This window comes from Dromiciops gliroides, chromosome 5 (assembly GCF_019393635.1).
Source record: "Dromiciops gliroides isolate mDroGli1 chromosome 5, mDroGli1.pri, whole genome shotgun sequence".
Taxonomy (NCBI): domain Eukaryota; kingdom Metazoa; phylum Chordata; class Mammalia; order Microbiotheria; family Microbiotheriidae; genus Dromiciops; species Dromiciops gliroides.
The window spans coordinates 186,734,177-186,759,683 of record NC_057865.1 but is presented as its reverse complement, the minus strand read 5'-3'; the positions used below and the strand labels follow the sequence as shown (position 1 = coordinate 186,759,683).

The 25,507-nt window shown below is 36.8% G+C and overlaps 1 protein-coding gene across 1 annotated transcript in view; it reads right to left on the bottom strand.

The window, feature by feature from the left end:
* EPS8 (epidermal growth factor receptor pathway substrate 8) overlaps positions 1 to 25,507 on the bottom strand; it is a 263,798-nt gene that overhangs the window by 29,580 nt on the left and 208,711 nt on the right. Inside the window, 3 exon segments of the mRNA XM_043969277.1 lie at positions 4,121 to 4,254; positions 11,260 to 11,443; positions 20,465 to 20,613. Coding sequence (XP_043825212.1) covers positions 4,121 to 4,254; positions 11,260 to 11,443; positions 20,465 to 20,613 — 467 coding nt within the window.

Genomic DNA, 25,507 nt, shown 5'->3' with positions numbered 1-25,507 from the left:
GAAGGTAATTAATCACTAACATTACATTTAAAAGATTTACGGAAAATTGTCATGGAAACAATGACTCTGAAATGCTCACTGTAGCTAATAACAGTAATTGAAAGATTCCAAGTAGTTGAACTATACCATTGATCTCTAGCACTCCCAAAGCATATTTACTCTAGCTATCAACCTAGTGTTAAGGGCTAAAATTCTAGCTAAACTGTCTAAAATATCTAATGAGTGGTTGCCAATAAATTATAAGCTTTAGCAAGAGTTAGACTTTTAAGCATTTATTAAGGAGAATAAGAATTTGGTAAAGAGAGAGAGAAAGGCCTAGATTTCTATCTATTAAAGGGAGAGCACATTTCTAGCTCCACTCTCCACCAGCGTCCTCAGGAAAGAGAGTGAGAGCGAGCGCCAGTCTCTTCCTTCCTCCTCCTACTAGTCCGCGTCACTTCCTGACGCCAAAGAAAAGACTCCTGGTCTTGCCCTCAAAGACCTTCGTTTCATGGGCAGAACTCTTCTACAGTAAGTCTCCAGCAGGTGGTGTCATTCCAATCGTTACACTAGATATCTGCTAGCAATGCAGCATAGCAAATAGACTTGGAGTCCAGAAAACTGAAGTTCAAATGCTGTGTGACAATGGGCAAATAACATCTCTGAGCATTTCCACATTTATAAAGTGGGAATAATAATACCTCTAGTACTGAGGCTCAAATGAGATAATATATAGAAAGTGCTTTATACACTTTATTTTTTTTTTTGCTTTATACACTTTAAAGTGCTATATGGAATCAGTTGTTATTGTTACCACATTTGGATAACTGTTAACTTTATTGAAGAAACAGGAGGAAAAAAGATTGCTTAAACTGAAGAAGTACTTAATGATTTTTTAAGAACCTCAAAATACACAGACATACCTAGATCATATGTATGGTATATATACATATATATATACATATACACACATGTCATCATGCTAGCCTGCATTGTGAATTATTATTTTAATCACTTGATTATTTTAATATGCTATTGAGCTTTCATTGTAGTGACTCAATCAATAGTCACTTATTAAATGGCTATTATGTTGTCAGGCATTGTGTTGGGGACTGGGAATACAAAGAGAAAAACTGATGTCTTTACCCTTGAGGAGCTTATCCAGGGAAGTCAGCATGTCCATATAAAGGAAAATACAAAATAAATTGAAAATAGATAAAAGACCGTTTAAGGGAAAGGCACCAGATCAGGAAAGGCTTCAGGTAAAGCTGGTGCTGGAGTGGAGCCTTAAAGAAAACCAGGGACTCCAAGAGGCAGACATGAGGATGAGTGTATTCCAGGCTTGGAGGAAAGACAGTACAATGGTACAGAGAGGGAAGACAGGTTCTTTCTGTGACAGTGAGAAAGTCAGTTTGATTAGACTACAGTGTACATAAAGGAGAGAATTTTAAAAGTTTGGAAAGTCAAGTTGGGGCCAAGTGATGGAAGGCTTTAAATGCCAAATAGAGGGGTTAATGTGTTCTATTTTGGACTTGTTTCTTCTGAGATGCAAATAAAGAATGCGGTCTGAAAGGTTTAAAAGGTATTGGAGATGTGAGATTAGTGCTCAGGAGACTGACTAGGGAAAGACATATAGATCTAGGAGTCATCTGCATAGCAATGATAATTTGATTCATGGGAAATGATATGGCAACCAGGAGAATATGTAAAAAGAAGATAACCCCGGACCAAGTCGTTGGGCATAAGCATGGTTAGCAGGGGCATGATGTGGATGATGAATTAGCAAAGATATCTGAGAACAAATGGTCTGATGGAGGAGAACCTGGAAATAAGAATATTATGAAAACTTGGAATGGACAGTGTTTCCAAGAAAAGAGTGTCAAATACTACAGATAGGTCAAGAATAATGAAGACTAATAAAAGAACATCAGATTTCATGATTAAGAAATCATGGGAGGGCAGGGGCGGCTAGGTGGCGCAGTGGATAAAGCACCGGCCCTGGATTCAGGAATACCTGAGTTCAAATCCGGCCTCAGACACTTGACACTTACTAGCTGTGTGACCCTGGGCAAGTCACTTAACCCCCATTGCCCCGCAAACCCCCCCCCCCAAAAAAGAAAAGAAATCATGGGAGGGGCAGCTAGGTGGTGCAATGGATAAAGCACTAGCCCTGGATTCAGGAGGAGCTGAGTTCAAATCCAGCCTTAGACACTTGACACTTATTAGCTGTGTGACCCTGGGAAAGTCACTTAACCCTCATTGCACCACAAAACAAACAAAAGAAAACATTGGTTACTTGAAATAGAAGAGTTTTAGTTAACTGATGAAATTGAAAGCCAGACTACAAAGCATAAAGAAGTGAATGAGGAGAAAAAGCAGAGGCTAAACATAAAGGCAGCTCTTTTTTTCTTGATCAATCATCTCAAACTTACCTCTACCACACAATCCTTGATCAAGAAAAAAAAACAAACAAAAACAAACAAAAGAAAGGAATGACAAACTCAACTTCTTGAAATCCTTCTCAAACATTCCCTCTTATGTCACTGGTGAATAAACCTTAAAGTTGAAAACTGGATCACTAGTAACTTCTAGCTAACATATAAACAAACACAGTTTTGTAACATAAAAATTCAAGCAATTTTATTCAACTTAATTGTAAAAATCTTAGTCATTATGTAGGTTCTGAAAGAACTTGCAGTATATTACATATTAAATTTGGAGGAGGGAAAAACCCTGAAGAATATTTTATCCTAAATTCACTATACAAAGTAGCAACATAATGAAATGAGTGAGCTGGAAAGGTAATTTAGGAACATAAAAGTACCTTTAAGTATGACTGAAATTCAAGGTCTGGGGAGAAAATTATAAGGGAGAAGCTTGTACTATGGCCTCTCTAATTATATTCTTTTACCTCTAAGTGGGTACAAATCACCCAAGAATCATGGACCTTCTTGGCTATCCCACTATTCTGTCTACCTTCCCTTATTTTTCTTTCCTTCCCAAAATAGCAGGTGGATGGATGCTATCAGTCAAAATCAATTCCTTTCTTACCCTTTCCTATTTTCTTTCCCTATTTCTGCTGGAAAATGTTAAACAAGGGTAATATATGTAAAGACAGATAAAGGATTATTTGGGATAATAAAACATTCAAGGCAAAAGGAACAATTATATGTATATAACACTCTAATTATGAACATTTCTATCCTAATTTCAGCAGTAATGTTCTCTTCTTTCAACTTGAGAAGGCAAAAAGTACTCAAGAGACTTAACATTTTGAATTTTACTTAACTCATTGCTTCTAATAGATATCTACAGTTTAATAAAAGGCAAACTCATAAAAAGATATTTACACTAAGTGAGAAGAATGGAATTAAATGATTTCCCCCAACTATCGATGCCAGTTCTTCAAAAGAATGACCAGCCCATAAATATTTAGGGACAGCAATAGGAACATGAGCTATAATTTCATTTATAGAGGGTCCTAAATGATGCAGAAACTCCATCAATGTAGATCAGCATTGTCTCTGCAACTTTAGTAATAATAATTATTACCAATAATTATTAATAATAACAGAAAATAGCTGGTCTATTAGTGTTGTGCTATAAGGAATGAGAAATATAATAATAGCTAGCATTTACATAGCACTTCAAAGTTTGCAAAATGTCTTACTAATATTATCTCATTTGATCCAGATCAAACTCTGGAAAGCAGGTGCTATTATTATCTCCATCTTATAGTTGATAAAACCAAAGTAGACAGTTACTTTCTCAAAGTTACATAGCTAGATTGTGTCTGAGGCTGGATTTGAATTCTTATCTTCCTTATTCCCGGTCCAAAGCTCTATCTAAGGAGGCACCCAGCAGCCTAGCAAGCTGCCTAGAGCGCTGAAGTGTCATATGATTTTCCCAGGATCACAAAGTCAAAAAATGTCAGAAGTAGGACTGGAACCCAGATCTAATCTCCATTAACAACAACATCATAGATGCTGCTGTAATTCTTAATAGACTGACATTTATAGAAGCAGAGAAGATTTTATCACCTTGGTTGGCAAGAAAACCCAAAACAAAGCAAAAACACAAACACAAACAAAGAAATAATGGAGACAGGTACAAATACTCAGTGGTGCTCACTGAATATTACCTGTCTACATGGTGGTTATAAGTCTGCTTAAAAGCATGGGCAGGTTCCCCTTGGTCTGACAGAGGCCCTCTTTTGTAAGCTGTATTACTGAACGCGTACCCATCAGGTGGAGGATGCTCTGGTACATTAGAATGCTGAAAAACAAAGATTTTTAAAAAGATAAGGAATAATTACAAAATTATTCTTTCTTATAAGTGCAATGTCAATATAGTAAGACTAGTCATTCAACAAGTACCCATAAATAGGAGTGTATTGGTAAATATTTAACAACCAGCTCTTCAGAGGAAAAAAATGTTTGCACAACACCCTTTTAAATTTAATCTGCATAATTATTAATGATAATTTAATTTAATCTACATCATTCTTTTAAGACTAGACAATAAACAAAATTATAAATCAAGCCCTTATCTATAGAATTTGCCAATGTTTAAGGTGCAAATACTCACACTGAATGTTTAACAATCTGATGAGGATAGTTTAATTTAACTGTAATACACCCCTGCCCATAAAGGTATTCATTTAAATGTGGCCCCATTTTAACTTTTCAGGTTGCTTAGAGCTATTTTGGCTAATTAGGAAATATTGGGGTTACATTTTTATCACAGGCGTGGCATCAAATATGTAATCATTATAAATGCAAAATTTTTACTCTAAACTGGGGATTCTTAATTTCTTTTTTCTGTCACAGACCTTTCTGATAGTCTGGTGAAGCCTATGGATTACTGTGGTCTATTGCCTACATTCAGGATTGAAGGGAATGCTAAATTTTAGTTAGAGATTAGAGAAACTAAAGATGTAATTTTTTTCTCCTCATCCAAGTTCATGGATCCCCCTCAAATGGCCTAGGACCATGGACCTCAGGTTAAGAATGTCTGCTCTACATAATGAAGAATAAATTTTCCTACCAACGTTTCAGAACAGTATGCTAGTTTCATATTACACAGAACATTTTTATAGAATATTCGGTGAGTTAGCAAAATCATAAACATTTTCTTTGAATTTCCACAGTTATAAAAAGGGCAAACCAAGACAAAGATGTTTAAGGGAAAAGTGTGACATATAAGCCATCCTTTCATGATCAAAGCCAGTTCTATGAAAGAATTAATTTTGCTTTCCCTAGTTAATCTGGCCATAACAGGCCCAGGGAGGGGGACTATGGTTACGGTCAGGGCTGGTCTTACTCTATTTAGTGAAATTTCAGGAACTTATGAAAAGCCCTCTTCCATAGCAATCAAAGATATCTAACATAGTGGCCTGGCCTTGATGCTTATGGAGTTCTCAAATTTCTCACTCCTGTGGACTATTCATTGAGTTACAGATATTAAAGTGAAACTATTATTCACCATATGTCATTAATACTTTTAACTCAAATTAATTCACTCATTCCATAGAAGAGAAAAGGGAACTGATAAGCAAGGGACACATTACAGTTAAAACTTTATTGTGTAAGATTGGGGAGGCATGTTGACATGCATCCTTTTGCAGCCTTGAGAATTTGGTGGGGGTTACCACCAGGGCAATGGACGTGACAGGTGAGTGGGGGGTATTAGGAGAAACAACTATACTGTAGTAACAGTAGTGGATGTAGGTCTCCTTCCTCAAGGTACAGGTGACCAGCTATAGATAACCATCACTGTCCTTTCCTCCCTACTCCTTTTGTCTCTGGAAATTTCATAAGCCACACCCTGACCCATATCATTAACTCATTTTTTTTAGTCTAGAAGCAATTTAATAGCTCCTCAGGTTCATGTTTGCCTCCTCCGCTACTTTGGAGAGTTTATATTAAACAATGAGGATCAAAACTGCTGTGATAATTGGGTTAGTGGCAGGGGCCATCCTTTTTAAGCATGACATGGAAAACAGTTTGCATGATCAAAACCATTACAGTATGAATTTTATCGAGCAAGGAACATGCTTTTGAAATCAGAAGACCTAGAATTTATTTAGATAAAGGAAAGTTATTACCTCTTTAGCCTTGGTTTCCTCATCTGTGAAATGAAGGAGTTAAATGACAACATGGTTTTCTTTTTTTTTTTTTTTTTTTGCAGGGCAATGGGGGTTAAGTGACTTGCCCAGGGTCACACAGCTAGTAAGTGTCAAGTGTCTGAGGCCGGATTTGAACTCAGTTACTCCTGAATCCAGGGCCGGTGCTTTATCCACTGCGCCACCTAGCTGCCCCCCATGGTTTTCTTCTAACTCTTCTAAATCCGTGATTCTATAATGCCTCATTTAAAATTATTATCATTCAGTGAGAATTCTTAATTTATCCATTAGAATCATCAAATATGATTATGCCTTTAAATTTAAGATTTAAAAAAAACTTACACAAAAATTAAATTTTAGAGACTTATAAAGCAAAAAAAAATGTTTGCGGGAAGCAGTAATCAATAAACAAACATGTATTAAGGATTTTCTATGTGTCAAGCACTATACTAAGAGATATAAAGAATGAACAATAGTAAAAAACAGTCTTGTCCTCAAATACCTTACATATTCAAAATGAATATAAATAAAAACATATAAGATGCACACAGGGTAGACAGATCTTAATCTTAGAGGTGAGGGCACCAGCAAATAAGAAGATTGGAAAAGGTAGCCTGTAGAAAGTGGCATTGGAGCTTAATACTGAAGAAAGCTAGGGATCCTAGGAGTAGATGGGGAGGAAGGAGAGCATTCTACAAATATCTTATCTGATCCTCACAATAATAGTGTGAGGTAGATGCTATGAGCCCCATTTTACAAGTTTGAGAACTAAGATAGTCAGAGGTTAAGTGACTGGCCTAGGGTCACATATACTCTGTGTATAAGAAGATAAGAATGGCAGAAGGGGGCTAGATTATAAAGGAAAAATTGCCAAACAATTAAATTTATATTTGATCCTAAAGGGAATAGGGAGCCACTGGAGGTTATTGAATAGAGGTGGTGACATAGTCAAACCTGTGCTTTGGACCAATTAAAAGGCTACTGTACAGGGGCAGCTAGGTGGTGCAGTGGATAGAGCACTGGCCCTGGAGTCAGGAGGACCTGAGTTCAAATCCGGTCTCAGACACTTAACACTTACTAGCTGTGTGACCCTGGGCAAGTCGCTTAACCCTGATTGACTCCAAAAAAAAAAAAAAAGACTACTGTATTAGATCAGATGAGATGATGAAAGGCCTGAAATAGGGTAGTAGCTATGTGCAAGGAGAAAAGGGGATGTAGGCAATAGATGTTGTAGCAGTAGAAATCCCAAGATTTGAATACATATGTGGGATGAGAGTGATGATTTAAGGATGACACAGAGATTGCAAACTTTGGTAACTAGGAGGATAGTGATGCCCTCAATGATAATGGAAAAGTCTGGAGGGGAAGGGGGTGAGATGAGTTCTGTTCTGGCAATTTTGAGATTGAAATGCCTATGGGACATCTACTTTGAAATGTCCAATAGGCAATTGATGATGGAAGACTGGAGTTCAGGGAAGAGGTCAGAACGGGATTCATTGACCTGAGGACTATCAGCAGGGCGATGATAACCTAATTTATTGGACCTAATAAGATGAGAATTGAGATTGTAGAGGCCAGCTAGGTGGCACAGTGGATAAAGTACTAGCCCTGGATTCAGGAGGACCTGAGTTCAAATCCAACCTCAGGTAAGTGACACTAGCTGTGTGACCCTGGGCAAGTCACTTAACCCTCATTGCACACACCCCCCCCCCCCAAATAACTGAGATTGTAAAGGAAAAAAAAGGGCCTATGACAGAGCCTTGGGGGATATCCATAATTAGTGGGCATGACATGACTGAAGATCCAAGTTCGATTATATTTCTTTTTAGAAAAACTTTTCCAAGCGAAAGAAATTTCATAGGAATGGTATTTAAGCCATAGCACAGAGATATGAAAGGATATACATGTTTGCTAAATGATCCCCTACTACTGTAAACTTACTATTACTAAAGAAAGGGGAAAAATACAACTGATTAGATCCACCTCTTCACTAGCCATCTATGGCTGGAGTTTAAAATGTTGATTGTGTCCACTGAGCGACAAAGAGAGATGAAAAGAAAGGAACAGATGTACTACCGAAAGTCACATTTTCAATTTGTTTCCTTCTAAAGGGAGTATGAGAGATTTATTTTCTAAAACCCCTTGAATTTGCTGCAATCCATTCCATTTTGTTTATGGCTACAGAATTGGGTCTACAAGACAACAGATAATAATAGAAACTTAATTTAAACATATGTTCCTACTTGAAGATAATGCAACCAGATGTGAATTACTATCTACCTCTAATTCATTCATCTGAGCATTTTAGAGCCCATTCTGGATATCTACAGGACTAAAAACAATTATATTGGGACATTTATTGAAAGAATTGTGTGGCACTTCAAATTGACTACTAATTGTCTACTTCTTATTCTTCAGGTAGTAGGGAGATCAGGAATGGGAGGCATGCCTTCTGTTCCAGTTTGACCTTATTCATCTTATCTAGATCTTTGGGCTTGTCACTCAAGAAAATGGATTGATTCAGTTCAAACAAGTGGTCACAAGTCAGAGGAGGTCATGGAAAAACAATCTTTCCAGAAAATATAGGAATAAAGGGAAATATCCTTGCCACCCCTTTGAACTCGTCCTGAAACAAGTACTATTTTTTTTTGGTGAGGCAATTGGGGTTAAGTGACTTGCCCGGGGTCACACAGCTAGTAAGTGTTAAGTGTCTGAGACCGGATTTGAACTCAGGTCCTTCTGAATCCAGGGCCAGTGCGCTATCCACTGCACCACCTAGCTGCCCCCTGAAACAAGTACTATTAATGTTGGAGATGAGCACACAAGGGACCAGAGGGAATGGCTTAATGCCTCATGGTGGTACAAGGGGTATAAAGTCAACAAATCTAAAAGATTAGTGCAAAATGTTGTATTTAAAATGATGGAACCATATGCACTTTGCAAAAGACATAAAATAATTTCTTCTTTATCTCCCAAAGTATTACTGAATAAAATGGTTGTAATGAATTTTACTATTATCCATTAAGAGCCACTGAAGCAAATAAAATACTCCATGCACTATAAGAATTTCTACAAGCTTATAACCATTGCTAACCAAAGGTTTTCCTCCCAAGTTACTAGCCAAACAATATGCTTTTGCATTCTTTATCTTAACACTACTGTTTTTTTCTCATTTTTCTTATATTCCCTCAGTCATACATGTTAATCTTTAGCTTAGACTTCTAGACCAGAGTTCTTAATCCAGGATTCATGACTCTGGTTTAAAAAAATGATTTTAATAGTTTAAAATTTTTTTAATGTTTTAGTAGTTGTTCAATATATTGTTTTCTTTTGTAATTCCATCTATTTTTTTTTACACATTTAAAAACATTATTCTGAGAATGGGATGGTGGGCTTCACCAGACTGCCAGAAGACCATGAAACAAAAAAAAAAGTTAAAACCCCCTTTTGTAGACATCACAGAATCTCTATAGTATTGGAACAAGCCATATATGTGCCTGAAAACTGCAAGATTCATTGTGCTCCTTAGTTTTTCCATACTTATATTCATGCTTCTCCACATTTATGTACTCTCTTGCTACCCAGCCATATTTTCTCTCTTTTCCTCTCTGTGCCAATTTCCATAGCTGCCATATTCAATAAGGGCAGAAAAAGTAGGAAATGAATTGATATATGCTTTCAAGTGTGACAAACAGTTTCCCATCTTACCATATGGCTTCTTGTTTAATTTAATTCATAACTCAGGTGCAGTATCTGTGGTCTAACTACAAGGAGATCCCTGTTTTCTCCTTCTTCACATCTCTAAACTCCTTAACAACATCTCTCATTCATCTTCCTTTAGTCCAGTGTTTAATGAAGAGGTGACCCTTTTTCTCTTTACTAAGGGCAATTCTTTTAAGTGAACTCTTGTTCCTATCCCCTTTTATTTTCTCTAGTAGACTACTCCCACAATCACCTCCTCTCTTCCTTTAAGTTCTCCTAATATGCTGTCTCATTTTCTCATGCCAATAAACACTCTTGAGTCCCCCCCTGCCGTCCTTAAATAACCTTTTTGATATTGTTATTCCATTATTCATTTTGTCCAATTCTACATGACCCCCATGAATAATTTCTTGGAAAAGATACTAGAGTAGTTTGCCATTTCCTTTTCTAGTGTGTTCCCATTTTACAGATGAGGAACAGAGGAAAATAGGGGTTAAGTGACTTGCTCAGGGTCACACTGCCAGGAATTGTCTGAGGTTGGATTTGAACTCAGATCTTCCTGACTCTAGCCTGGGTGCTCTTTACACTGCACCATCTAACTGCCCTAAGTAACCTTTACTTTACCCTATAACCCACCAAGCTATCATGTTATATTTAGCTACCCTTTCATAGACAAAAATCTAGAAAAAGTATACTCATTGCCTATAATTCTATTCCTCTCCCTTCTTCAACTCTGTAATCTGGCCTCTAAACTCATCACTTTATTGATACTTCTCTCTAAGGTTACCAGAGATCTCCGAACTATAAAACATTTGGGATTTTTCTCAAGTCCTCAAACTTCTAGACTTATTTGCAACACATTAAACTGTGAATTAACTCCTTTTCCTAAACAATCTTCCCTTTCTGAGTTTTTGTCAATGCTGATCTCTCTTGGTTTTCCTTCTTTCTGTCTGACTGTTCCTTCCCAGTCTACTTCACTGCTTTGTCATTCACATCATGTTTTCTTAACCTTGGGTGGACCTAAAGGCTCTGTCTATAGCCCATCTGGTTCTCTTTCCTTCTCCCTCTCTTTTAACTCAATATATCTAAAATAAATCATTTTCTTCCTTCCAAGACAAACCCTGTGTCTGAGCTTCCTCCCTATTTCTGTCCTTCCTGTCACTGAAGTTCATAACCTCAGTATTATTCCTGACTCTTCTACCATCCTTCAGGTTCTCATCAGTTTTTGCTTGGATTATGGCAATAGCCTCCAAACTGGTCTCCCTTCTTCAAGTGTCTTCTTCCTTCAATCCATTATCTATACAACTTCTCAAAAGTCCAGGCATGACCGTGTCATTTCCCTTCTCAACAATCTCCAGAGGTTCCATATTACTTCTAGTATCAAGTAGAAATCCTTATGTTTGGTTTTTAAAGCCCTTCACAACTCAGTCCTAACTCATGTAGAACAATCTCACCTCTGCAGATAATCTTTTCATTTCTTGTTTACGCTGATGCTCTGCTACATTTGCCACAGATTCAGCCAACTGATAAAGGTCTTGGTCCATTTGTGCTCCCATGAAGTTCAGCATAGGAGGCTCCCAACCATTTCGGAACCGTGGCACATAGGGTGGAATAAACTGTTCTTTGGGCCACTCTGCTCTAAATGAAAGATATAAGACATGTAAACAATTAAATTTAAGATAATTTTTATCATATGTATATCTCCAATACACAAATACTGCTTATATTTATTTCTCCTTTATCCATCCCCCCAAAATTAATGCCATAAAGGATGGTTGTACTATATTAAATAACTACATGATATTGTACATGGGAAAAACACTGAAGTATGGCATAATATGATATAAAGTTTTCATCACATTACCTTAAATAATGAATTTCTTTTCTCTATTAAATTCCACTTTCTGATGATAACTTTAGGGTTGTTGTTTTTGTTTTTGTTTAACAATATTAAAGATTACAATTTAGTATATTTTTAGAGTGATGTACAAAATTGCAATAGTCGATGTAGTTTCATGCTAATATAAAGGGTAATCATATTCTAACATTTGAATTATCTTCTATAAAAGGACACATATCCCAAAATACTCGTAAGGTTTTAAATCTTCTAAATTATGCAGACCGCTAAAATGAATCAAGGTGATTATACATCTACATATTAACCAGACAAATTTTAATCAGGAAAAAGTCACAGGATGCATTTGTAATTACAATCTGTCTCTATTTATTCCCAAACAATTCAGAAAAAGAATGACCACTTCTTTAGCCATGGAGAAATTTCTCATTCATGAAACTCAGAAATAAACATGACAGGAACAGCATTCCTATTTTTCTACTGTCATTTCTCTCTCTCTCTCTCTCCCTCATCCATGATTTAAACTTTTACCTTGAATTACTATTTTTAATGTAATGTTCACTCTAATATTTCTGTGAGTTTCTTTATGATTCCTAAATATCAGAATAGTTTCCTCCTGATGTGATTTGCTTATGATTCTGTTTTGAGCTTTGAAGTGTTTGTGTGTCTTGTGCTACTTTGCCTTTTCCTGTGTTTACACAATCCAGATGCTATGGTATTTGATTTTGCTATCCAGCTTGGTTGATATATACCTAGCTATAGGGCTTAATCCTTATTGCACAATGCCCTGGTGCTATAAACCAGCTGATGCATCTGTTGGCTCATGTTGTTTATTATCTAAAAATCCTGTGCCTAGAATTCACTTCCTGAGTCACTTTGGTCAAGTGCTGTTGCTTTTAAAAGGTATGTAGGCATCTCCGGGTTGGTTAGAGTTCCAACAACACCTATCAGCTCCATAGCTTAGAATCTGAGAATCCTGAGCCCCAGGAGTGACTACTTGGGAAAGGTAGCATGTTCTACTATGTATCATTTGTCAAATAAATAGCTTGTATTATCCATTGGTTATGAGAGTGGCAATACACTCCTTGGCTCAGTACTGATACCAGATAGGTATTATCTTCCACTTCCCCAAATACTTCACACAATTGTGATCTGAAATAGACAACTGCTTTTGTTAGGCATACATAACATATATCCATTTTGTGTGACTGAAATTGTGGAACTTCTTGTTTTTCTGGAACTCAAAGAAAATGATAACAAAGACTTGAACCAGTTTTATTAACTTTTGGTCTGGTACGTTTAATAAGTTAATTTAGGAAAAAAAGGATTTATTAAACATTGCTCATAGGCCTATTAAATCTATCATAACTCACTTATTTAAGAAACATTTAAATTTGTTGTCCCTTACACCTGGATCTCTCTGTCTCTCTTTCCACATCTTTGCCTCCTAACTTCCTTGGATTCATTCCAGTCTTCTGTAAGAAGTCTTTCTCAATCTCCCTTAATGCTAGTGCCAACCCTCTGTTGACTCTCTGTATAGAACTTGTTTGTATATAGTTGTTTGCACATTCTCTCCCCCAGTAAACTGTGAGCTCCTTGAGAGAAGGGGCTGACATTACTTTTCTTTCTATTTCCAGCACCAAACCTAGTACCCAACACATCGTAAATGCTACTTCACTGACGTAATAATCTTCTTGTAAAAAAGATTTGTATGATGCAATATGTAAAGAGACTAGCTCTATGATTTCAATAGCAGAGGGAACTCCTGAGCAAAGGATGTCCCTCTGTAACTTTTCCTGTAACTTATGGCCTTAGAAAGTTGTCCAGAACTCTAGAAATGACTTTTCCAGGATCACAAAGCCAGGATGTATCAGAGGCTGGTCTTTTAACCACTCCATCATGCTGCCTCACTATCCATAATACCAGTGTGCAATAAATAACCTCTTGCATTTTAAAAACAATTTGTATGAGTTTATAAGTTCTTTATATTCTACATTTCCTTCTGAAATCAAAACCATTGTCTGAATAAAGAGAAAAGAGAAGTGGTATGGTTTGTGTGTTATTTCAATTATAGAAATAAATAAGTGGCATAGTTATGAAAAGACCAAATGAGCAAATCCACTAAAAGTTATTGAGATATAGGAGAATATTGATATGGCCACAAGAAACAGTGATACAAAAAATTGGGGATATATTAGTTAGAAATAAGACTAGATAAAAAGTGAAAAGAAGCTAGGGAACCACAGGGGAAAAGATTCTAGGAATCCCCATGGTATACGAGCAGAACCAAAATGAGAGCTTTAGTACTGGGACTAAGAAGAAGGAAAGAATCTATGAAAGAGAAAGGGGAAATACATTTACATTTTGCTAAGTGAAAGAATTTTTAAAATAAAAATTCCTTTCTTAGAAAAATTGAGGAAGAAATATAGAAATTGAGAATAATTTTCAAAAAAAACATTTAAGATTATTTATTTTTCCAATAAAGCTTGGAAACCTTAAAATATCTATAAAAATGTCAGCTACTATAATTAAGTATAGAGATGTATCCCTAATATTTGGCCAATAAGTAGTGAATTCTTTGACAGTCCTTTAAACAAAGAAATACAAAACAACTGCTGCGGTGAGGTGGCATAGTGGATGGAGCACTGGCCCTGAAGTTGGGAGGATCTGAGTTCCGATCTCAGTTGAGACATTTACTAGCTGTGTTACCCTGGGCAAATCACAATCCCAATTGCCTTAAACATCTGGGGCCATATCCAGTCGTCCTGACATATATCTTGCCACTGTACCCAGATGGCTCTGGAGGAGTGAGGTTGATGATCTTGCACAGCCAATTCATTTCAAGTAATTACATCACCCCAAAGTCACAGGTCCTCTTTGGGAACAAAGGACAAACAATAACAACAACAACAAAACAACTGAATCCTGTGTGGTCTTTGGCTTCAGCATGGTGACAAAAGCAGAAAAAGAAAAACCTATATTTGTCCCTTCTTACCCACAAGAATAGCCTGAGATTCTGACAAATACTTTGTGAAAATCTAGGAAAATTAGGTCTTTTCAACATCCCCCTGATCTACCAATCAAGTAACTTTATCTAAATAGGAAATGTGGTTAGTCTGGGACACCTTGTTTCTGAGGAAGCTATGCAGGGTTTTTTGTAATCATCAATCCTATTCCAGAAGTTCCTAATACCTTCCAGAATTTTGTCAAAAATCAAACTCAAGTTCATTGATCTATACGTGGCCACGCCTATTCATTTTCTTTTTTCAAAGTCAGGACATTTACCCATCTCCAGTGCTGTAAGAATTCTCCCATTTTTCTTCAAACTCAAACTCTCCATTAACCCATCAAAGACTCCTGACAGCAATCACTTTTGCCACTTTGTTCAGTACTCTGGAAAGCAGTTTGTCTGAGGCTGGTGACTCGAACTCATCAAAGACAGCTAAGGGCTCTTATACTATCTCTTCCTATTTAGCTTGGGTGTCAACTCCCTATTCATTTTTCATCAGTCCTCTTTTAGTCTAAAGGTCATTCTCCTTGATAACGAACAAAGAAGCAAAAAATGAGGTGAGCAGCTCTGCTTTCTCCCTCCCTTCAATGATTACCATTGCATCCACCTCAAGCTATGATCCTCCTCTTTTCTTCCAGTTAGTCAAAAGCAACCATAGACAACAATAACCCCCCCTCCCTCTCCCTCTCTCTCTCTCTCCCTCCCTCCCCCCCCCCCTCTTCCGGGGCAAGGAGGGTTAAGTCACTTGTCCAGGGTCACAACGCTAATAAGAATCAAGTGTCTGAGGCTGGATTTGAACTCAAGTCCTCCTGAATCTAGGGCTGGTGCTTTATCCACTGTGCCACCTAGCTGTGCCTGTACATGTCTCTAAAAGGTTGTTTGCATGTCAGTCTCTTAAGGAAATTGTTCCCTTTCTTCCTCTTCAGAATTGATTTTCTTAGTAGTATCATAATTTCATTCTTGGCAATATCCCACATTTCCTAGGCCAACTTCTCTAAGATTTTTAAGTCATGTCCTTTGATATCCGTGCATATATGTCAGACCCTTCCTGATTTTTCCTCCTTTCCAGTCACAAATTCTAAGCAGAAATGTCTCTTCCTCCCAAACTTCTCATCATTTCTATTTCAGCAATCTATGCCTACTTTTTTATGGCAATCAGATTCAGATGTTAGCTCCCCCTTCTTTTGAATAATGAAGTTGCTACTGAGGTAAATCAAGACATTTCTAGATGTTCTTTTCTATGCATAAAGAGAGGTCCAGCAGATATCCAAAGAAGTATCCCATCACTATTATATTAGGTCCCCTATGTGCAGCTATTGATCTGTTTCCTGAAGCACTCATCTACTTCCTTTTTTTTGTTCCAGTATCTGTAATATATCCTGGAAACCATATCACTTATCTTCTTGCCTCCTTTGATCCTCATCCAAAATGTTTTCCCCTATGTTTCCTCTTTTAATTCTTGGATTTCTGTAAAATGAGATTATACCAGATGGCCTCTAAGGCTCCTACTATTACTGCTACTGGCTTCTGGGATCCTGTCACTTCCTGTCCTATGACTTGCTTTTACTCTCTGGGCCTCAGTTTCCTTATCTGTAAAATGAAGGAGTGAGATCAGATGGCCTCTGAAGTCCCTACCAGTTCTAGATCTATCAGTCAGTTAATAAGCATTTGTTAAGTGCCTACTATATGCTAAGTGCTGGTGTCCTATATCATAACAGATATACACATACATATACACACATAAATATATACATGTATATATACACATATATGAAAATGAATGTTTTCTAACACATACTCATTACCCTAAATCCCACAACACACACACACACATATATGCTTTACCTATTCTATTCTTTTGGAGCAAGGTATACCCTTAAAGCTATATTCCAGTCATTAGTTTTATCTAATCCTATCAGATGCAAGTGTTGCATTTCAGGGCAAAATTTCCTCTTTGTCTTAAGATCTCTACTTTATCTTGCTTGTCAGCCATATAATGTGCACTTTTATATTAATACTTGAGGCTCTTTGTGTTTATTGCTGGCTTCTTTTGTAGATTTTCTGTTTTGTCTCTTGTGGATTTTTGAGCGTTGGTACCGCTATTATTCTCCTTATATTGTAGCTATTCTCTTTGTCTCCACGTCTTTATGGCAGGTATCTTGGCAGATATGCATATAGTTTCCCCCCATTCCACTTTTAGCCTTAAGTGCTTTTGATTATATTTCTTTTTGTTCGTTTGTTTTTTGTTTTTGTTTTTTCAGGGCAATGGGGGTTAAGTGGCTTGCCCAGGGTCACACAGCTAGTAAGTGTCAAGTGTCTGAGGCTGAATTCGAACTCAGGTCCTCCTGAATCCAGGGCTGGTGCTTTATCCACTGTGCCACCTAGCTGCCCCTTGATTATATTTCTAAGACTAGGCAAATGTATTATTACCAGTCCATGTTAGGTATATTCAGTTCCTGGATAAGAGCTCCTAATTGATATATTTTTGGCCCTGGTCTATAATCCACTTCTTATTTTCAGGCACCATCTTCATTCTTCAGCTAATAAGCTCTCAACCCTGCCTTTCTCTTCCATAGTTTATGCCTCAACCACTATTTGTGCCCCTAAGACCTTCATGTTTTCAGAATCATGGAATTTCAAAGATGGAAGATATTTCAGTAGCTACTCTGCCCAACCAATATTTGAAAAGGAACCTCCCATTCTGTGTATCTACAAACTGGTCCTATTGCCTTTATTTGAAGTGTGGGAGAACCCATGAAAGAGTCCATCCCAATTTTAGATAGATTTAATGGTTAAGCAATTTTTCTTTACATGAAGCCTAAGTCTGCCTCTTTGAAATGCTCATCCTCTGTTCCTACTTCTGCCCTCTGGGCTAAATAAAATAAATTTAATCCATTTTCCACCTCAGGGGAAGCTAACTGGTACAGTGGATAGAGTGTTGGCCCTAGAGAGAGGAAGATCTGAATTCGAATCCAGCCTCAGACACTTACTAGCTGTGCAACCTAGTTAAGTCATTTGAGCACTTTTTCATCAGTTTCCTCTTCTGTAAAATGAGATGGAGAAGAAAATGGCAAACCACTCCAGTATCTTTGTCAAAGAAATCTCAAATGGGGTCGGGAAGAGTTAGACATGACTAATCAACTAAACAACAACAACTACTTTCCACCTCAGAAAAATCCTTATCAAATCTCTGTTCTCTCTCATGATCCATTTCTAATAAATTGCAAAGTCATATAGATTTCATCTCTACAGCATTTCTCCTGCTTACCTATTTTTCTCAACTCAAAAGGCCACCACCCTAAATCAGGTACCCATCTTGACAGGATTACTATAGAATACAGTGGGACTATCAACTTCTTTTTACTGGAAGCAATGTCTCTTTCATAGAAGCCCAAGATTATAATGTTTTATTGTTGTTGTTTCTATTTGCACATTGTAGGTTGAACAGATTACTAAACCCCACAAATCTTCTGAAGGGAGGTGCAGCCAGACAATAGTTCATTTGAGGATTTGTGGGATATAGTGAACTACAAATATAAAACAATATCACAGAAATGAAAATGACTCTACCTTAAAAGATAGGAAATGACTGGTTACTAGCGTAAGTGATTTTTGAAACAGCCTCTATACTGATTAGTTATAACAAAGGTCAAAATCAACACTAAGCTAGAAAAAAGGATAAAGACTGTAAGACTACACTGTAGGCAAATATACTAGTTCTGCCTTATCTCTTCAAAAAGGCAATTGACATTAAAAAAGAAGAAATGGATTAAAACCTTAAGTATAATTGTCTTCATTTCCTATAGAAGTCTAACTGTCATGAACAGACTTGGGGAAGCCAGAAGAGCCTGGAAAACACTTCAAGTTAAAAATATTTGGTTTCTTTACCAGTTGAAGAGATACGATAGCCAATGCCAACATTTGTTTAGAGTAAAACTCATCTCTAAAACTTTGTGGAGAAGGATAATGGAAAATAACTAATAGTATTACCCAGAAAACTAAAAACAGGAGTGGAAGATAAAAAAAGGACATTAAAAAGTCCAGTAAGAGATCTAAGTAAGTATTCCAGTATCTCAAGTGGATTAATAGATAAAACTTGAAGATTTGACTAAGAAGGATGAAAAAATGGAAAGGATCTGTCAGTATGTCTATGAAATCTATTTTAATCCTCTCAGACAGTAGAACCACCACATTTGAACTGCAAAATGTCTTATTGCTGAGATTTGTGAGGGAATAAACATGGTATTTAAATACATTAAGCTGTGCAGAACAACTGGATGAGACTAAACACATCCAGAAAAAAACAACCACCCTATGTTGTATATTCTTAAGATATTTTTAAAGAGAAGATTGTGCTGAATGTTTGGAAAGACAGTGAGTATTATTGCTTCTGAAAGATTATTTATTAATATATATGACTATTTTTTTCATCTCCATGAAATCTTTATGAACATGAACTATATATGCATTGAGGGAATCCTGGAAGAAAAAAAAACAAAAGAAGAAAATAGATAATTTTTTGAAAAATATATTTAAAGTCTTTTTTTTTAATAATTCAAGTCATTTTTTAAAAATACCTACCTTCCTCTGATCCTCTAACCTAAACACTTTCATGTAACTAAGAAAAAAATAAAGTGTAAACAGCTAATATAAAAATTACATCTGGGGACAGCTAGATGGTGCAGTGGATAAAACACCAGCCTTGGATTCAGGAGGACCTGAGTTCAAATTCGGCCTCAGACACTTGACACTAGCTGTGTGATCCTGGGCAAGTCACTTAACACCCATTGCCCCAGCCCTCCCCCCACCCCCAAATTAAAAACAATCTTTTAAAAAATTACATCTGACAGTATACACAACACTCTAAGTAGAAAGCAAGTCCATTATTTTCATGACTAAAGGAAGAAGCTATGTTTTAATATCTGTTCTTCAGGATCATATTTTTTTTTTCAACTGCTCAGAGTTCAGCTTTCCTCTAGTGATCTTTGCTCACATTATTGTAGTTATCGTGTTCCTTGTTCTTTTGGTTCTGCTTGTTTTATTCACCCTGCATTGTTTCATATAAATCTTCCCTTGTTTCTCTAAATTCTTTATGTTGATTATGTTTGGCATAATAATATTCTATTACATCTATAAACCACAGCTCATTTTCTTCAACTATTCCCCAAGCACTGGATTTCTGCTTTTGTTACTAGTTCTTGGCTATCATAAAATGCCGTTATGAATATTTTGGAATATGTTGGATTCTTATTTCTAAGTCCAAAATTAATTGATTAGTAAGAACATTAGTTGTGATATTTTTTTGTGGTTGTTGTAAAACTGCAGAGTTTTCAATAATTCCTGCAATATTCTTTCCATAAGACTACATGGCTGAAATTCATGAACCTTCAAAGAAAATGAGTTATACCTGACAGAAAGGGAAGTAGAGTGATGCATGGTGGACATAAGTATGCTGTAGAATTTTACTAATGACAACTGATGAACAAAAAGTGACAGAAAAGATTATCAAGTAGGAAATGTATGATGGGAAGTGGAGCTCAGCCAGTCATCTATTAAAAATAAAATAAAACAACCTGAGGTCTACAATTGTACTGGTGTAATGTGAAAATTACCTAGAGGGTTGCCATAACATTGGAAAGAATCTCTGTGAAGTATTTTTAGGACCACAAAGTTCTACATGGATGACACCACCGATCCACTGAAGTGAAAGAATTATTTTATTGACTTGGCTCCACCACAATGGTATTTTAAAACCTTAAGTTACATAAAATGCTAAATTCACATAGTTCCTTACCTGGGTTTTAACCATGTTTCTCCCAATGACATCCACAGTTGCCTTTCCTCAACACTGACAGTCTGGTTTAAGAAATCAATTGCATCCTTGGTCAACAGAGGGCTAAGTACTGTACTGGCAAGTTCAGGACCTCCAGTTGCCTGTACCACCTAAAAGAACAAGAATTTGTTTCTCAGGTTAAAAGTATTGTTAGACTCATCAGAGCTTCCTCAAGGAGGGACTAACAGACACACCCAACTGGGTGGAGTAATCTATTTAATCTGGGCAGTAAATGAGCCTAACACTCATCAGAACTGGCTCAAAGACCCCAATCTCATTAGAATTGGCTCAAGGAGGGAATAATGTACACACTCAATTGGGTGGAGTAATCTCTCTAACCCTGCATGAAAATAGGAGGGGAAGGGGATAAAGAGAAAGGGGCAAAAGAAGGAAGGGCAGAGTTGGGGAGGAGATAGAAGCAAATCCCTTTTGAAGAGCTATAGGATGAAAGAAGATGGATAATAGAATAAATATCTCGGGGAAGGGAATAGGGTGGAAGAGAAACAGTTAATAGTAATCATGAAAAAGAGAAAAGGGGGAAAATTGTACAAAAAATATTTATAGCAACTCTTGGTGGAGGCTAAGAATTGAGAATCAAGGGAATGTCCAACCATTGAGGAATGATGGGAAAAGCTGTGCTATATGATTGTAGTGGAATGGTCTTGTGCTACAGGAAATAACAAACAGGATGATCCCCCAAAAACCTGGAAAGACTAATGAACATCGATGTATAGTGAAGTGAGCAGAGCTGGGAGGACATTGTGCATAGAGACAGCAGTATTGTTCAATGAGCAATTATGAATGACTTAACTACTCTCAGCAATGCAATGATCCAAGAAAATCCCAAGGAATTAATGAGGATGCTTACTATGCACCCCCATAGAAAGCACTGATAAAAAGAACTCTTCTGGATTGTACATATATAACCTGGTTACAATCTTGTGGAAGGGGGAGGAAAGGGAGGGAGGTAGGGCGAAAAATTTGGGACTCTAAATCTTATGAAAATGAATGTTGAAAACTACCCTTACATGTAACTGGAAAAAATAAAAAAAATGTTTGTTGCTTAAAAAAAAAAGTATTGTTAGAAGCACAGAAAAATCTATAGAAAAAAATCAATGTACTTCATTTTTCATACTCTATATTTGCGAATCTGATCTTGTATAGATGTAGCACTGAAACAAATACCAAATGTCCTAGTCCAGTTCACCTTGGCCTAAGAAAATAAAATGAAAGCTAAACTTTCTTTAAAAGCATTGGAGGAGGGCGGCTAGGTGGCACAGTGGATAGAGCACGGGCCCTGGAGTCAGAAGTACCTGAGTTCAAATTCGGCCTCAGACACTTAACACTTACTAGCTCTGTGACCCTGGGCAAGTCACTTAACCCCAATTGCCTCACTAAAAAAACAAAAACAAAACAAAAACAAACAAAAAAAATCATTGGATGGGGGCAGCTAGGTGGTACAGTGGATAGAGCACCGGCCCTGGAATCAGGAGTACCTGAGTTCAAATCCGGCCTCAGACATTTGACGCTTACTACCTGTATGATCATGGGCAAGTCACTTAACCCCAATTGCCCTGCCTAAAAAAAAAAAAGCCTTGGAGGAATCTGCCTATTGATTTTATGTAACTGTTTCCTTTGAAAACCCTAGTTCTATTATCTGATGGTTCTAAGCTATAACAATTTTATGGCAGAGATCCCAACTGATAAATCTAATTAAGTCACACTTGAAAAATATAGTCCTGACATTAATGATTGAGAGAGAAATAAAAGTTATGGTGAGAAGAGCTGAATATGTTTCTTTGCAACAAAAAATAAACAAGGTATAAAGTACAAAATCGCAGGAGTGCTTATGTTTCAACTGTCTGAATCTAGAACTATCTTGAACCCCTAACCCTGACTTAATATGGGCATCAGTATAAGAAATGGGGGAAAACCTCTATAAGTAAATTTCTCTAGCAAACATTATGATGATAATTCCTTAAAAACATTGTTTATAAGCTATCTCTTAGGACAGAAACAAGAATACATTTTATTTATTTCTTGAGGCTTCAAGGATTTTCATCATGTATTGGACCATGAACTAAGAAGGAAAGATGCATTCTGGAGAGCCTCCAGATAGAGAATAAATTTTAGTGGTAGTAAAGCACATACAAGTTATTTGAGATAAGCCATCATCTTTGGTTGTATGTGTGCTTCTACTGACTAGACTGACTCAGAATCTGACCTTGACCAGATAAAAATGGATTGATCTGATTTCCCCAGCTTTACTTAATTTTCTCAGGTGAATGTTGAATTTCAAGCCAGACACATGAATTTTATTGCTTTTTTGTTTTTTTTTTAAATTCTGTGACTTTAAAGAATGGTTATTTCTATGTATTCTTAAAAAGCATACTTCAGTTACTGTTAGAAATATTTCAGCATCTCAGTGGAAGAAAAGTCAAGCATTTTAAGCACACAATGAAACAGGATCAGTCACTTGAAAATGCAAGTTTGGGTCAAAAATTTAAAATGATGACAAGAACTGAGAAACTATTAACACAGAATAGCCTAATTAATCCTCATAAATCAAACAAAGATCTTCAGAGGAACCTGAAAGCTAGCGGGATTGTAATTGATTTCTCTTCCAGGTATTGTAAGTTTCTGAAGTTGAAAGAACAGTGAAAAGACTAGTAAAAAAAATGCTATTTAAAAGCAATTTTGAAATTGTGGGGGGAAGTACTTGTAATGGGTAAGGAAAAAAGTATAATACTGAAATTGGAAAAAGGTAATTTTTACTGACAAGAGTTCTCTTTTTTATTCAAGACTAAATCAAAACCATTGTTATAAGAAGGTTGGGTGAGTATGTCAGATATGGGCATTTTCATTAGACTACAAAACACCTACTCAAAAATATTCTATAGATTTTTTACTTCTGCTGGGCTTAAAAGTTTTGTCCCCACTAAGGGAATGATGAACTCTGATAAATGGACTGATATAAAAAGAATCAGAATTTTCCAGAATTGTAGAAATGCCCAAATGGAAATGGACTACTGCAATTATGCCAATCCATCATGAAATGTGAAGATTTTTAGCCAAGATCTATAGATTAACATGCTTTAGTGTTCTGGAAAATTGCATGATTAAAACCCTATTCAAAAATCTATGTGCTATAATTAATGCTAGACTTGAAAGGACAGATTAGTCATCAAAGGTACACTTAACTTGAATGTGATAAATGTGCTTTGATGGTAAAGATTTATAGAATGTATCAAAATCTTGTGAACTCCATGGTAAAACTTGTAAAAACAATTTATTGTAGCCAATGGAAGATATATTGTACATTAAAAAGCTTTTTTAAAACAGATATATAAAGTTATGAGGTTTATTATTATTATATCTTATTTATTTTACTTTATTCCAGTTAACTGGCGCACCACTGTAACTGACTATTTTAGATTTAAAGCTGTCTTGGGGGCAGCTAGGTGGCACAGTGGATAGAGCACCGGCCCTGGAGTCAGGAGGACCTGAGTTCAAATCGGGCCTCAGACACTTAACACTTACTAGCTTTGTGACCCTGAGCAAGTCACTTGACCCCAATTGCCTCACCAAAAACAAACAAACAAAAAAAAACACTGTAAAAGATTTAAACCTGTCTTGCTTACAGATTAAGGCCTTCCATGGTTTCAGTGGTGACCAAGACAGGAAATAGTATCAAGCACTTATATAAGCACAAGAGAGTTGGCAAAGTGCTTTATGTGTTATTTCATTTGATCTTTACAATAACTGTGTGATAGATACTATTATTATCCATATTTTACAGATGAGAAAACTGAGGCTGAGAGAGCTAAGTCCATGCAAATCCATGCCTAATATGGCTAGTGCATGTATTAATCAGTTCTTCCTGAATCCAAGTTTCACACTCTATTCCCTGCACTATTTTGCTGCTTGTGAAAGTTGGGGGAAGGTTAAAATCTCAGGTTGAACAAAAGGAGCTGAAACTGGAAGACAAAAAGGAGAGCCCAACCCGTATTCCTAGCACATATAGACTAGGAGGCACTTTTTCTCTCATAGCTTCCATTAGTGCAGAGAGATGAAGATAAACAGGGTTGGCAAAAGCGTTAAGTCCCAGAAGCCTATGCCTCATAGGCTTATCAAACAACATGTCTAAACAGTCTTCATTATACCTCTTTCCAAATGTTTTTCTCTCTTCCCTACAGCTGTTTAGGGCACCACCATCCTCTAAACATTCAGGCTCAAAACCTCGTTGTCATCCCCAACTCTTGAACACATCATACATACACACATACATATTTCACACTACATATTTCCACTTTGCTGGAACTAATTAATATATTTTACATAATTATATCTTCAAATAGGGCAAATTAGAATACATGAGACCACTAGAGAGGCTTCATTATTTGCACTATTTGCTTTATTGTAAAAGCCTCCTGGTTTTCTCTTTGCCTCATCTTTCCCCACTTCAGTCCATCCTTCAGTCCAACATGATCTATGCTTTAAGCACTAGGGTCTGACCATGTCACTCCCTTCCCTGCCTCCCTCCCTCCCCCTCACTATTCAGTAAACTTCAGTGGGTCTACATTACTTCTAGGATCAAATATAGATTCCTCTGCCAGTTGTTAAAGCTTTTTACCACCTATATGTTTCCTACCCTTCCAATCTCCTAACAACTTTACTCCCTCTCACATCCTTTATGATCCTGCAACACTGTCCTTCTTGTAATTCTTAGCACACAATACTCCATCTCCTGGCTCTGCTCTTCTCTGCTACTGAATTTCACAATTTGATCATCATGCTCTTGTACAGTTACCCACCCCCCACCCCCAGACTCTATCCTACTTTTCAGCTCCCTTTTGTGGGTTGCCTTTCTCCATTAGAATGTGAGCTCCTTCAAGGCAAAGATGTTCTTTTTGCCTGCTTTTATATCTCTAGCATTTAGCACAGTGCTTGGCACTTAATAAGCACTTAACAAATAAAATGCTTCCTTGTCTTCCCTCCTGTTCA